This window comes from Loxodonta africana, chromosome 1 (assembly GCF_030014295.1).
Source record: "Loxodonta africana isolate mLoxAfr1 chromosome 1, mLoxAfr1.hap2, whole genome shotgun sequence".
Taxonomy (NCBI): Eukaryota; Metazoa; Chordata; class Mammalia; order Proboscidea; family Elephantidae; genus Loxodonta; species Loxodonta africana.
The window spans coordinates 71,416,195-71,431,128 of NC_087342.1; the positions used below are offsets into that span (position 1 = coordinate 71,416,195).

At 42.7% G+C, this 14,934-nt stretch overlaps 3 protein-coding genes and 1 non-coding gene across 10 annotated transcripts in view; 2 read left to right on the forward strand and 2 right to left on the reverse strand.

Moving 5' to 3' along the window:
* The window catches only part of HFE (homeostatic iron regulator), a 37,628-nt gene extending 35,054 nt beyond the window's left edge, over positions 1 to 2,574 (forward strand). For 2 of the 7 annotated variants that reach the window (XR_010321370.1, XR_010321366.1), the window contains exon 8: positions 1,234 to 1,311. Coding sequence is in view for 4 of the 7 variants with exons in the window: in XM_064281734.1 (XP_064137804.1) it covers positions 1,234 to 1,280 (47 nt within the window). In the remaining 3 variants the exon portion in view is untranslated. Of the gene's footprint in view, positions 1 to 1,233 lie in introns of all 7 variants that reach the window. The other 5 variants (XM_064281734.1, XM_010596170.3, XR_010321371.1 and 2 more) reach the window with 4 other exon arrangements.
* Positions 2,575 to 4,166: 1,592 nt separating this feature from the next.
* On the reverse strand, positions 4,167 to 4,240 carry TRNAI-AAU (transfer RNA isoleucine (anticodon AAU)). Its single transcript has one exon. It is a non-coding gene; the product is annotated as a tRNA-Ile (tRNA).
* Positions 4,241 to 5,193: 953 nt separating this feature from the next.
* On the forward strand, positions 5,194 to 6,581 carry LOC100670545 (histone H4). The gene has a single exon (XM_023555725.2). The coding sequence runs from the start codon at positions 5,222 to 5,224 to the stop codon at positions 5,531 to 5,533; it is 312 nt and encodes a 103-aa protein (XP_023411493.1). The 5' UTR covers positions 5,194 to 5,221; the 3' UTR covers positions 5,534 to 6,581.
* H1-6 (H1.6 linker histone, cluster member) lies at positions 6,262 to 12,126 on the reverse strand. Its single transcript, XM_064281746.1, has one exon. The coding sequence runs from the start codon at positions 8,981 to 8,983 to the stop codon at positions 8,219 to 8,221; it is 765 nt and encodes a 254-aa protein (XP_064137816.1). The 5' UTR covers positions 8,984 to 12,126; the 3' UTR covers positions 6,262 to 8,218.
* Positions 12,127 to 14,934: the final 2,808 nt, after the last annotated feature.

Below are 14,934 nucleotides of genomic sequence, written 5' to 3' on the forward strand. Positions count from 1 at the left end.
TTTTCAAGATTCCTTTTAACACCTGAGAAAAGCAATGAACCTTCTCTCTAGGGTCATGCACTTTCAAACCCCTACCACAATTTTGGACATACATCCAGGCATTTTTTAGACCTCCCCCCTCCCCGCCATCTCCACCCCAAGTTTCCTTTGACTCCTCTGTCTGTGATATCCATTAACTCATCTGTCACCACGCCCTGAGATCTCTTCCTTTAGAGGCTGACCTGGGTGTCCGCGCAGCTATGAAGGCTGTGCCTCCTTTCCCAGCAGAGGCATCATGGATGTTAATGAAGTTAGTTTTTCAGCAGCGTGTGGGAGAGAAGTGTCTCCAGGAGGTGTGTCGTTTTCTGATTTGCATAAAGGCGCTAGTCAGATGAATGGTGCCTTCATTTGCAAACCTCTCCGTGTATGCCAGACCTGAAGGACCATACTAATTTTCTACTAGTTTCAGTTGACACTCTCTCCTTATTCTGATAATGAGGATGATGATAATAATAGTAATGTGGCTGTTAACCTGTTGCCATCAAGTTGATGCCAACTCACAGTGACCCTACAGAACAGAGTAGAACTGCCCCCATAGGGTTTCCAAGGAGCGGCTAGAGGATTCGAACTGCTGATATGTTGGTTAGCTCTTCACCACCTCCCACCAGGGCTCCATATTATAAAAAGGATTTCCTTGGTCCAGGCCCTATTCTGAGCATTTACATGCATATCTCATATAATTCTTACAACAGTTTCATGAAGCAGGTACCATTACTATCCCTATCTTATTTTTTTTTTAAGAAAATGAAGAAACAGTACAGAGTATCTCACAGCTTTCTAGGGATAGAGACAAGTTTTGAACTCAGCCAGCCTGGCTCTTAGTTCCATTTCACATATTACCACATTCAGATGGTTCCAGTGCTTGGAGTAATATAGAAAGAAGAACAACTGCTGGTTGATGTGGGTGAAATATGAGCGGTCTTCTCCCCATTCAAGGTTCCTGGGTGGTGCAAATGGTTTGCACTTGACTACTAACTAAAAGGTTGGTGGTTTGAACCTACCTGGTGGTACCATTGAAGAAAGACCTGGCAATCTGGTTCCATGAAGATTACAGCCAAGAAAACCCTGTGGAGCTTATTTCTACTCAGTCACACCTGGGGTCACCATGAGTTGGAATTGACTTGAAAGCAATGAATTTGGTTTTGTTTTTTTCCCTATTGACTTCTTCTCTTTTCTCATTGTGTTTCTTCTCAGTGAACTCGACCCAAATGAATGGAAAACAGCAGAAAACAACCTACTGATCCTCGGCTGCCATATTTCCTTATGATATCCCTGTGGGAAGGACCCTGGAATATGACATCCTTACTCCTCTGTTGTTATCATCAGTATCTCTTCAGTCCTTAGGCCAGGGCTGTGACTGGTGATGTCAGCTAATGGCTGTGTTTGGCCAGCACTTCTGGAGCCAGAACTCTGGTGGCATTTTCCTGGGCGAGCTGGAGCACCCTCTCTCATATTAATGACTGTGAAAGAGAAGCCACGAAGTGGCCTGGAGGATGCCCCAGGCATCTTTTTAGGGTTGCTGGAGTTCCACTTCTCGTCCCTAGCTGTGCACATTTTAAAAAATTAGTCTAGCCAAGCCATTCAAGATTAAATTGCCTGACCATGTTCAAAGAATCTTAATATATACACCCAGATGTCATGTGTTTACTAGGCATCTATATATATTTAGGCTGCATAACAGTGGTACAAGACATTCTGTCTTGGAGACCAGGTACCTCTGGAGACCAGATACATCTCAGAAGGTCTTTTGGTAGTGTTACAGATTGAATCATGCTCCCCAACCCCAAAGATTTGTTGAAGTCCTAACCCCTGTACCTGTGAATGAGAACCTGTTTGGAAATAGTCTTTGAAGATGTTATCAGTTAATGTGAGGTCATACTGACGTAATATGGGTCCTAATCCTATATGACTGTCATCCCTATAAAGGAGGAAAAGATACATAGAGACAAGGAGGCAGAGAAAAGACACTATGTGATGCTGCAGCTGCAAGCCATAGAACGCCTGGAACTACCAGAAGCTAAGAGAAAGGCATGGAACAGATTTTCTCTCAAAGGCTCAGAAGGAATCAACATGGCTGACATGACATGTTGGACTCTAGCTTCCAGAACCATGAGACAAAAACTTCTGTTCTTACAAGCCACCTAATTTGTGGTATTGTGTTATAGTAACCCTAGGAAACCAAGAGAGATATGTTGAATTTGAGGGAAAAGATCTCAGCTATTTTTTTTAAACTTTTCCTTTTTTTCTGACTGAGCAAATTATGTAAAAAAAGTAATTGGTATGCATTGTAGAAAATTTGAAAAATGAATAAAAATAAAAAGCATCTGTCATAGTGATAAATTCTATAATATTTATATTTCCTTAGTATTATTGCTGTATTAAACAGAAAATTAACAAATACATATGTATTAATAAATGTACACTTGTGTACTGCGTGACCTTACTGATGTTGTACTTGTTCACATCTTATGTGTATATTTAGTCATTACCTCAGTTTCAGGACATTTACACTGCTATATATATATATTTTTTTTACATTTTATTTCATGAGTATTTTTATTAAATTGCAATAACTGAATTAATTGTTTTTCTTTGCTCTAGAGACATTATTATTTAAGTTGTAACACATTGGTTATTTTTACCCCCAAACTAAGCTGGAAACACACTGACCAATTCTTTATCTCTAAATATTATCCTATACTCAAAGCAGACTACTGAAAATCTTACCTTACTCTCCTACCTCATGAAGGAAAAGTGACAACAAATTAGGCAATGGTTTGTTGTATGTTGGTTTTATTTTTACTTCAGAAAACACCCTAGTCTTCATTAACAAACAAACAAACAAACCTGTTGGAGTCAAGTCAATTCTGACTCATGGTGACCCTATAGGACAGAGTAGAACTGCCCCATAGGGTTTCCAAGGAGCAGCTGGTGGATTCAAACTGCCAACCTTTTAGGTTAGCAGCCAAGCTCTCAACCTCTGTAGCCTTCGTAATAACACATTAACAACCATCAGCAACTGGGGCATATTAGTTTTTTAGTTTTTTTCTTAGTTTAATGTTTCTGGCTTTGTCTATTCTTAAGGCCAAGTACATTTGAAAAATCAAAGAATACCTGCATTTTAAATTCTGTATTTTATTTTGCTTCCGGCAATACGACCCATAAACAGAAAGTGCTAGTAAGGAGAAGAGTGACATCTGGTGGCCATGATCAAATGTGTCACAGTAGTCACATGACAGGAGTGTCCCAGAGTAAAGAGACCCAGTTGGGTGTTTTCCTGGGGTGAAGGGCCTGGAGAAGGAGTGGGGCACTGGATTGTTTGATGCTAATAGGCCCTGAAAATAAAAGCGAGGTTGAGGTTTTATTAATGATAGAATGGGCAAATTAAAGTTGGGGGCAAGTCCTCCTAGACCTTCCACTTAAAGGAAGGTGACAGCTGCTGGGATGTACATAAAGGAGGCTCACACCTTGTCTTTGTGTATGAAATTACCATTTTGTATATACTGTATTGATATTCATCAATTGAAACGCATGTAGGAATTTCAGAGCTTCCCCTATGGCCTCAGGCCTTGAACTTTTTCTCTGTAATGTTTGGCATCCCTTCTTAGCTAAATCTCCTCCTATAAAGGTGTGTGCTTGTGATGGGGAGCAGGCAGGGAGCGACAGGAACCTAAAAATCCACAATTTGGGGCCTGGAGAGTATAACTGCTTAGTTATTTCAGATGTGTCACAGACCATATGCCATCGAGAACTTCCCTGCCCTCTTTCAAGTCTTTTCTCTTCCTCACCCATTGGGTCTTCTCTCTTTTCATATGAACAAGTCGTTCTCTCAGACCATAATTCTAAGTATCCACAATAGGCTTTAACTGACCCCATGGCAACTGGGTTTTCTGTTTGTTTGTTTTAAACCAGAGCCATTCTTACCACAGAAAATTCAAAAGCTGCAGCAGGAAGCTAAGAAAAATTTGATTCTAGAAGTGTCCTCAAACTAGTCAAAGTTTTGGTTTGAGAAGTTCTCTTCAAATCACAGACAAACCCATTCTATTTTGCCTTTTTGTTTTGTTTGTAATAGGATTCCCAAACCAAAACGCTTTGCCTTCCAGTGGATTCAGCGCCATAAAGTGAAGTGGCCCGTACGGGGATCGAACCCGCGACCTTGGCGTTATTAGCACCACGCTCTAACCAACTGAGCTAACCGGCCAGCCATGACCAACTTAGTCCCGTTTAAACACCAATAATCTTATCAAAGGCCTTCCACAGACAGACCGTAATGACCTTAATCGAGTATTAGCCCTACCCTACAATTAATCCCCAACTCTACAAAACGTATGTTCTCGTCTCTAAAACTGGAACAGTTTGAAAAGGGATTAATAAAGGAGGGAAGGGAAGCTTATTGACTGTTGTTGACTGCAGGCTGATCAGACAGGTGCAGCCGGTCCAAACGGGGGTCCAGGGACAAGTGATTATCCAAGTTTAGCTTTATGCCCCTTGCTTCTCACAGACTTCAGAAAAAGGATTTTTTTTTTTAATAGCGACGCAGAAGAGAAAGAAGTTTGCACTTAAAACTAAAAAAAATTTTTTTTTCCTTACACTTACCAGGTTATAATATGTAATATTTGTCTGTCCTTTTTATCTTCTCAAACACAGGACTTTGAGACCTTTAGGGACAAGAATCCTTCATGCCCAGGCTTATACTTTGTCCAGCACAGAGAAGGCTGTCAAAATGGAGTAGGGTTCTTAAAAGGAGTGGCAGGGAATGCCCCTTGACGTATAACTCCGCCTTTCGTTAGACATTATTCCTATTTTTCCAAGGGATCATTGCCTAATTTAAGTGGAAACATGCAAAAGAAACGTGGGTTCTTTGCTCAAAGTTTTTGAGCTGATGAGAATACTTTCAAACTTGCAAACGCGCGCGGCCAACTTAATGCACCACGAAGAAAAACAAACAAGCTTTTCAGCAGAATGAAATCCATAGCTCTGCATACAGCGGGCCCAATGAAGCATCAGGTTTCACTAGCGAATCAAAACACTGAACTTTCAATAAAACGCCCGCCTCTCTTTGCTCCCCCCACTTGGCGACCTAATTTGGAAATTACGCCAGTGCTATTAGTTTTCAATTCGGTCCGCAAATATACTATTTAAAGGCCTGTGGCCCGCATATGTCGTCTTTGTGAGAGCAGCCATGTCCGGTCGGGGTAAAGGAGGAAAAGGCTTAGGGAAAGGAGGTGCCAAGCGCCACCGCAAGGTGTTGCGGGACAATATTCAGGGTATCACCAAGCCAGCCATTCGGCGTCTTGCTCGGCGCGGTGGCGTCAAGCGCATATCTGGACTCATCTATGAGGAAACCCGTGGGGTGCTCAAAGTTTTCCTAGAGAATGTGATCCGCGACGCCGTCACCTACACAGAACACGCCAAGCGCAAGACGGTTACTGCTATGGACGTGGTCTACGCGCTTAAGCGCCAAGGGCGCACGCTCTACGGCTTCGGGGGCTGAAAGCAGAATCGACCTCACCAGCACTTTCTTAAAAGGCCCTTTTCAGGGCCGCCCACGAAATCACATAAAGGGCTGACCTGCGTTGCAGAAGTAAATGAGCTCTTTGTGGCTGCTGAAGGAAAACAAGCAAATAGGTCGTTAGCAATACTTGACGTTTGTGATTTTCAAGTGACTACGCCACGATAAGATGAGAAGGTTTTTAATTAAGTACTTACTAACCACACTTAAAAAAAAAAAAAAACACTTCTAAGTAAGTAGAAAACGCGCGTTTATCGTGCCATTGGAAGCATCTGAGAAAAGTCCTTGGACATCACCGGAGGAACCCAAGGCAGAAAACACTGCACTGCGCTATGTAAATGAAGGCTTTTTGGGGACAAGCTCTCGTTGGAGGACGCGCGATATCCGGAAAACGACACTGATACTGTAGAAGAAAGGATTCCAAGGCTATTTTTCTACTGTTTAAAACAGCCAAGAAACAGGACGCAAAACCTTTGGTGGTTGTAACAGTTTTTAACCTGATAATATGCCAGGAGTGAGAAGCAAGGGCTTATCGGGTTTAGACGGATTCGCGTCCTGCTGGGGCGACTCGCTGGTGGCGAGTCAGTCCACTGCTGAGAACATCAGTCAGGCGTTGGGCAAGTGAAGCGTATTTTTGCATATCCACGATTCCAACCTCACAAGGAAACAATGACCACCATATCCAAGTAATGCATGGGCTGTGGATGAGCAAAATTAAAGTCATAATTTTCCCTTCCATTTTAGGACACGGTTTAATTTTTTTTTTTTTTTCCAAGCAGCCCATTTATACCAACGAGCCCTTCATAAAGGCCAGGCCCTGGCGAACCACATATAAAAATGCCCTGCTTAGCGTTGCACTGGGCTCTTTCAAAGGCACCCCGAATACTAAGGCCCAAAATAATATTAGCAACATTAGTGTAAAGAGCTCTGGTGGCGGAACTGTGCCTGAAAGTTGGCGGTTCAAACCCACTCAGCTGCTCAGTGGCGATTTGCTCCGGTATGGATTAAACCAAAAAAAAAAAAAAAAAAACGTTGCTTTCGAGTCCATCCCGACTCAAATAGTGACCAAATTTTTAGGGAAGCGGATTGCAACATCCTTCGCTCTTGAGAAGGCTGTCTGATGGATTCAAACCTCCAACCTCTCTATTAGCAGAAAAGCGCTTAACCACTTCAACACCAGAACGCCGATGCAGATTACAGCCTAGGAAACCCTGAAGGGCAGTTCTGCTTTGTCACATGCGCTTACTATGAGTCGAAGTCTATTCCAAGGCACCTAACAACATTAGTGTGGATTTAACATTTAGGATGATCTCTAAGAATGTTAAGTGAAATTTCAAAATAAATGTTGTTTAAAAGGGAAAGGTACTTCAACCCGGACCCTGAGGGTTTCTTAACATGCCTGTTTCATGATTTTTTAGGAGTTTCATTCAGGTCCTGTCAACTGTACCGACCCCAAAATTTCCATGAAAGTTTTGGGTTCGCCCTGTGGAGAGCCCTGGCGGCTTGGTCAAAGCTATAGGCTCTTTTCACAAATAAAATACATAGGATCAAAATTGTATTAAACTAAATGTGTTAAAATAGTAAAACTTTTTTAAAAAATTCAGACAGTGATATACAAACTTGTTAATAAAATAATAGCATCTAATTACCACCACACTTTGGAAATAGCAGTGAGGATAAACACTATTTCAAGATTCTTGCAACAATAGTAAACTGAAAATATTTTCTATCGTTTAGTTTATAGCAGATAATGGAAGGAAATGCTAAATTTGTTAGAGGTTAGTAAAAACAGAGGTAATTTTTTTTTCCTCCTAATCCAAATTCAGAGACATCCCATTTCTAATTATTGTCCTCTTGGAAGTCACTGTACACTGGACTAAGAAAGCCTGGTTGGTATCCTACAGTAGATGCCGACTCATGGCAGGCGACCTTATGTGTGCAAATAGGTACTCCATAAAAGAAAAAAAAGATATAGGGTGATGTAAAAGAACAAATTGGGACATACCACTTGCTGTTAAAAAAAATTGTGTCTAAAACCCATTGGCCATGGAGTCCATTCCAACTCACAGCAACAATGTAGGACAGAGTAGAACTACGCCCATGGGGTTTCCAAGGAGCATCTGTTGGATTCGAACTGCCAATCTTTCAGTTAGCAGCCAGAGCTCTCAAACACTGCGCCACCAGGGCTGTGTATCTAGCTACCTATCTAGGTGTGTGTCTAGGTATATACCGATTATCTATCTAGATACCTATCAATCTAGACATCTATCTCCATAGATTTCTATGGATAGATGTCTAAGGATTCGGTAGCTGAGCTGAACTTTATCCCTTCCTCACACTAGTCATTTCCAGAAACGCAGTCTAGCTTATACATAGGCCAAGTCCCTGGGCCCTCTAATAGCCTAAGCAGTGAAACTTAGTATTTTTTGGATTGATTCTATCAACCACAATGGGTTTGGCTTTTTGGTTCTTACTGTGTCTAAATTACCTTTTGTTTCACTTCAAATATAACTACACTTGTTTTTGTAAGGAGACCCACGACACTGACCTAGAGGCCCCACTTGGCTCCATAAACTAGAAATTTCCAGTGTCACACCGTTTTAGAAATATTTGGGTGGCTCTTAAAAGAGCCTTTGGGTTCTTTGAAAACTAGTCTCTCAATGCTTCTCACTTCTTCGATGCTGCCTTCCTGGGATTTATTTTCTGCTGGGTCACCTTGGGCTTCCCGGCCTTAAGCTTCCCTGTTCGGGCCTTCGGTGGGCTCTTCCGCTGCTGCTTGACCTTGGTGCCCTTAGCCTTCCTCACACTTCTGGCAGCTTTCTTAACTCCTGCTGCCCTTGGTTTCTTGACTTTGTTGGATTTGGCACTCTTTTTAGACTTCGGGTCTCTCGACAAAGCCAGCTTCTTGGCCTTACCAGAGGCGGACTTCTTGACTCTGCCCTTGGGCTCTGGAGCCGCCTTCTTGCTGAGCTTGAACGAGCCGGAAGCGCCGGTGCCCTTGGTCTGCACCAAAATCCCTTTGCTCACCAAGCTTTTGAGGCCCAACTTGATGCGGCTGTTGTTCTTCTCTACGTCGTAACCAGCTGCCGCCAGTGCCTTCTTGAGCGCAGCCAAAGACATGCCCGCTCGCTCCTGCGACACCGACAGCGTCTCGATAATCAACTTAGACACCGAAGGGCTCGGAACCTTGCGGTTAGCACCTGTCAGGCCGACAGGCTTCTTCCCTCTCTTCTTGGCTGGAAGCTTCTCCATCGGGGCTGGAACAGGAGCTGCAGGCGCGGTCTCAGACATCGCAACACGAAGACAGACAAAGATGTAATGACCCGTGAGAAGCGTGAAAGCGAGGCGGGCCTCAGGGCCTTTTATAGGGCAGGGCGCGCTGTGATTGGTGCATCTCCAAGGCACCGCCCCCGCCCTTCGGAGGAGGAGCATTTGTGTTTGTTCTACCCCCAAAAGTTGAATCCCACAAAACCCCTAAGCACCGAATCGCCAAAGTTCCACTACTGAAATGATCCATGGAGACTCGGGTTTCACATGCCTTATTGTCTTTTAGTGAAAGATAACCCTTTATGTCAAAACTATTCGATAAAGCTCTCGATTTTCAGCAAAATCTAAGGGCGGAGAATGAAACTTCCTCTTTTCCTTGTAAATTCAAAGGTAATATTTAGCCGGAGGTTTATCTCACCTCTTCTGAGTGGTCTTCCAAATGGTTGGCTTTCGCTTGATGGAGAAAATAAGTTATTCACGCCCTAAATTTTATTGAAATTTATTTATGTATGTGAGGGAAGTAACACAAATTTCTTACACGTCTCATTGCAGAGTTAGAAGACGCTTGTGGAAGTGCCTAAAACTTCAGGGTATGAATGTATTTGGGCAAACACAATCTATGAAGTCATAAGCCACAAGGCACACGACTTTCCTGTGATTAATGCTCCTCCCCAGACCCTGTGGCTTCGTAGAAGACCCTCAAGGACAGGTTAAGTCACATGGATCTCACAATATGGTATCTGCTTGGCCAAAATGAGGCCACCCTCATGGCTGGTGTCCTCAACTGAGTTCTGCTTCTGGTTTCCTTACTTCGGTTTCCTCCCCTCTCTCCTGACTGATACGCAAATACAGTCCCCCCGCCCCCAACACCCCCCAACATAAAATGTCAGGTAGGAATCCTGCCCTGAAGAGCCCAGTGGAACCACAAACCTGCAGCTCTAAGAAGAGTTGGGTGGCAGAGCTGTGGAGAAAAGGTTGTTGGGATCGTGCTCAGGATGCTTCTCTGAGCTTCTCCTTGGTCTGGCCTTTGTGAGGGGGCCTGGAAATAAGAGTTTGCTCATGAAAGCTGGGCCCTTCAGGAGGATGCTGAGGGAGCGATGCAGTGTGGCCAGAACCCAAGGTCTCAGCAGAGAAAATCCCCCTCATGACTTTTTTGTGAGGATTCCCCTATGCCTGGGTGAGAAGTTCCCTGGTTATTCTGTAAACCTAAGAGCCACCAGAAGATTTGAAGGACAGACAGTTTGTTGTATTGTTGTTGTGGTAGTTGTTTTGGCTATATGTTTTTTGCAAAAACGATCATTACTGAAGAGGACCCAATGTCAGAGGTTGGGAATCTCTTGCAATAATCTCTGCAGGATGGCAAGGGCTTTGCTTAATGAAAGCACATGGAAAAGTAGCAAGTCTGCGTCTGAGATATTTCTGAAGCAGAACCCGAAGGATGAGATTGCTGGCTTTCAAACTTTTTCTGATTGTAAAGTTAGATAGAAAAGCTTCTCTCTCTCTCTCTCTCTCTGTCACACACACATACACATACCTGAAACAAAAATTCAGGAAATAATACTACCCTAGGTGCCTGTACTGTGATATATTCTATTTTGTTCTGTCTCACTTTTTTAAATGCTGGTTGCAAACCATGAAATTGATTTCACGTTCCACTAATGGACTGTGACCTTCAGTTTGAAAAATCTTTCACCTTGAGGAGAGTGACCTTGTTTTGACATTTGCTTGGTTTCTCTGACCCTTAATGGCTCTCTGAGCACTTGTGTCCTTAAATGTCAGTGGCTTAGGGGTCCCTTCTGTGGCTGTTGGATCCTTGTATTTACAGGTTGACAGAACATATGCCATGACATTAAAAATAACATATGACTAAAGAACTAAGAAAAAATTTTAGATTATGTAATTTAAGACCCAGAGAAAGAACCATGAGTCATATTTTGCATTAGATAGCTAAAAAGATATCATAAAAACACATCTCTCTCTCACACACATATATTACATATTATACATATAAATACACATATAGTGCTTTTTTCTGTCTCATCACTGGCCTACATTTTTTGCCTCCCCGCCCCCCAAAAAGGAACTCATCGTATAGATGAAGAAACTGAGGCATAGAAAAATCACATGATTTGACCAAGGTCAAAGAGCTAATGAGGGCAGACTAAATCCCTTGCTGTGGAGTTGATTGCAACTCATAGCACCCCAGGGAGGAAAAAGCTGTAATTAGTTAATAAATAAATAAATAAAGCAGGAGTCACTCATTTTAGTCTAAAGAGGGGGATGTTTGGTGCTCTGTGGATAGTAGAGTACCTTGTTTTTGCCCGTATTTACACAAAATTTTGAAATGGTCATGATTTAATCATGGTCTCAGAGTAACCTTGTTTGATATTGATGTTCAGTGAGGTTGTTTATGTCCAACCGGAAATAACATGGCCTAGCTGTGAGCGCTAGGCCAGTGTTCAAATTTCAGAGGCTTTTCTTTTCTTTTTTTTCTTTCCCGGGCTACTACTCATATTTCTTCATTTGATGTTCCCAGAAAGTCTATAAGGCAGTATCAATTCCATTTTGCAGATGAGAAACTTCAGCTGCAGAAATATGAAATAATTTCCTCAAAGGAGACAAGTGTTCAAAGGTCTGGACCCAGTCCCCTCCAAGATGCCACATGGTTCCCAGCTTGTGTTGACCAGCATAAAATGGGGAGAGGCAACCAGAGGGGCTAGGTGTTGTGAGTGGAACCCCCAGCCATTTGGGGGTTCACCTCTCCCTGATTGTAGCCAATCTTGTTCAGAACTGAAGGAAGGAGCAAGGACCTCCCAGGGCGCAAGGAGATGAATGGTGGTTTTCTTTGCCTTTTAGCTCCTACCTCACAAAAGGCAACTGAGGGATCACGGCTGCCTGAACCCTACGGCTGCCTGAACCCTAATGTCATATCTGCCTGTTGCTTTTTTTTCATGTTGCAAATGAGTTCAACTTTTGTCAGCCTGAGCTAGCCATTAAAAAGTTTCCCATCTGCCTTTTCCGTAAGGGTTTCAAGAGCAACCACTGTCTGGATCTATTATTTCCGTAGGTGGCATTATTAATACCCTCTTTACAGCTGAGGGAACTGAGGCAAAGAGAGTTTGGGTAACTTGAGCAATATAAGCAGCTAGTATACAACAACTCAGGGATTGGCACCAGGCAGACTTACTCCAGAACTTATGTGCTTAATGACTAAAAAAAAAGAAGGGCATGGAGAGAATTTCATTCACATGGAGTCCAAAAGCAAGTAAAAACAAGCAATATATTTTTTAAGGATGCGTATGTAGGTTACAAATCAGGAAAAAAAAAAAAAAACGAACAAACACAACGCATAATTAACACAGAATTCTGATTAATGGTTACCTCCATGATAAGGGCTGGAGAAGGATCGAGGAGAGTCTCGTGGAAGTGGGGTCTTTGAAGATCCTAGTGATGTTCTATTTCTTAATGTGGATGGTGTGGACACAGGTGTTTATTTTAGTAATACTGTTTTATGTTCATATTTTTCACAATTATTAATAAAAAAAAAAAGTGAGAAAGAATCTAAGCCCAAGACCCCATCTAATTAGGAAGCCCCTGGAAGAAAAGCAATTTGTGTAGCTAGAAAACCCTGGAGGGGCCAACCAGGTAATCTTATTTCTGTTCTTTCTGAAACTCCATATTCCTTTACTAGCTATTTATATGTAAGTAAAGGCATGTACCCCACCATGCTGTTTCTTAATTTGTGACTAACAGGTATTATGCTAACATCTCACACTTCAGTCTAAAACCTTTCTATGAACAATTCAGCCTCAACAAACCAAACCTATTACTGTGGAGTTTATCCAAGTCATAGCCACCGTATAGGACAGAGTAGAACTGCCCCATAGGGTTTCCAAGGAGTGGCTGATGGATTCAAACTTTTGACCTCTTGGTGAGCAGCCATAGCTCACTGTAGCTCCTAACCAATGTGTCACTAGGGCTCCAGTTCATCTCCAGGAGTCGCAAATAATTTTCCCAAGTTACACGAATGCTAATAAGCCAGTCTTCAAAACAGGTGACACAAGCATTAGCACTTGGAGTGAATTTTCTTTAATCTAGAATATGGCGCAATCAGAAAGAAAAAGTCATTTTTCTTAGTCTTCACAGTAGCAAGGGGGTGGGATCTGGTGATGTATGCCTATTTCCCCTCACCCTTATCCCTCCTTTCCACTTCAGCATAGATCCAATGACCCCCTAGAGATGCTGCAGACATCTGATGACCATAAGGTAGAAAGTACATGAAGAATAGTTAGCACAGGATGATAGAAGAAGCCTGCCTCCTTAAGCAGCCCCGGCACCCACAGCCTAACCTAAAGTCATGGATTGAATTGTGTCCGCAGAAATATGTGCAGTAAATTCTAACCTCTATGCCTGTGGTTATAATGCCATTTGGGAAAGGATTTTTGTCATCATACACACTGCTGAGTTCCCCCAACAGTGCCTGGTGCATGAGAGGGGCTCAACAACAGTGCATACTGAATGGTGCACACATGGTCCACTCCTTTTCCAGCTTTATCTCATATCTTTAGGGCACAGTTTTACAGCATTTATCATTCCAGCTTATTCACCTATTTCAGGTATGAGATCAGTTTACAGATACACACCCCTCCAAGATTATGAGGATGTCAACATTTTATATCATTGTCTAAATGGAGAAAAGACTGAAGTTGTCAAGGATTTCATTTTACTTGGATCCACAAACAATATCCATGGAAGCAGCAGTCAAAAAATCAAAAGATGCATTTCATTGGGCAAATCTGCTGCAAAGGACCTCTTTACAGTGTTGAAAAGTAAAGATGTCACCTTGAAGACTAAGGTGCACCTGACCCAAGCTGTGGTATTTTCAATCGCATCATATGCATGTGAAAGCTGGACGATGAATAAGGAAGAACGAAGAAGAATTGACACCTTTGAATTGTGGTGTGGGCGAAGAATATTGAATACACCATGGACAAATCTATCTTGGAAGAAGTACAACCAGAATGCTCCTTAGAAGCAAGGATGGCGAGACTATGTCTTACATACTTTGGACATGTTGTCAGGAGGGATTAGTCCCTGGAGAAGGACATCATGCTTGGTAAAGAACAGGGTAAATGGAAAAGAGGAAGACCCTCAACGAGATGGAATGACACAGTGGCTGCAACGATGGGCTCAAGCATAACAATGATTATAAGGATGGCACAGGACCGAGTTTCATTCTGTGGTACATAGGGTTGCTGTGAGTCAGAACCGATTCAATGGCACCTAACAACCACATATCATTGTCATATGGATACGTGTATATAGTTGTGTGCATAATTAGCATTTTTTTATTTTTTCACGAGGTTCGATGTTGTTCATGGGTGAGTGTTCAGACTGGGCATTTGGATTGGGCATTGGTCTAATTACTGGCTCTGGGGACACTAAGCTCTGATTCCCGGACACTGCCGTCTGCATGTGGAATGGGAGGAGCCCCGGCCTTGGAATCAGGAGAAATAGATTAGCTTCTGTCTTAGTTATCTAGTGCTTCCATAACAGAAATAACACAAGTGGATGGCTTTAACAAAGAGAGGTTTATTCTCTCACAGTCTAGTAGGTTGGTTACAAGACCAAATTCAGGGTGTCAGCTCCAGGGGACAGCTTTCTGTCTCTGTCAGCTCTAGAGGAAGATTTCCTTGTCATCAATCTTCCCCTGGCCAAGGAGCTTCTCAGGCACAGGGACCCCAGGTCCAAAGGACAGGCTCTGCTCCCAGTGTTTTCTTGTTGAGGTGAGGTTCCCCTGTCTCTCTGCTTGCTTCATTCTTTTATATCCCAAGAGATTGCCTCAAGACACAATCTAATCCTGTAGGATGAGTCCTTCCTCACTAACACAACTGCTGCCCATCCTCCTTCATTAACATTACAGAGGCAGGATTTACAACATATAGGAAAATCACACAATATGTAGAATCATGGCCAAGCCCAATCATTGCACACATTTTGGGGAGGCATAATTCAATCTATGGCAGCTTCCCACCACATCTGTCTCTGCTTTTGTGACCTTGGACCAGTTTAACTTCCCTGCTCCTGTTCTCACTCAGTTTTCTTGTCTGTAAAGT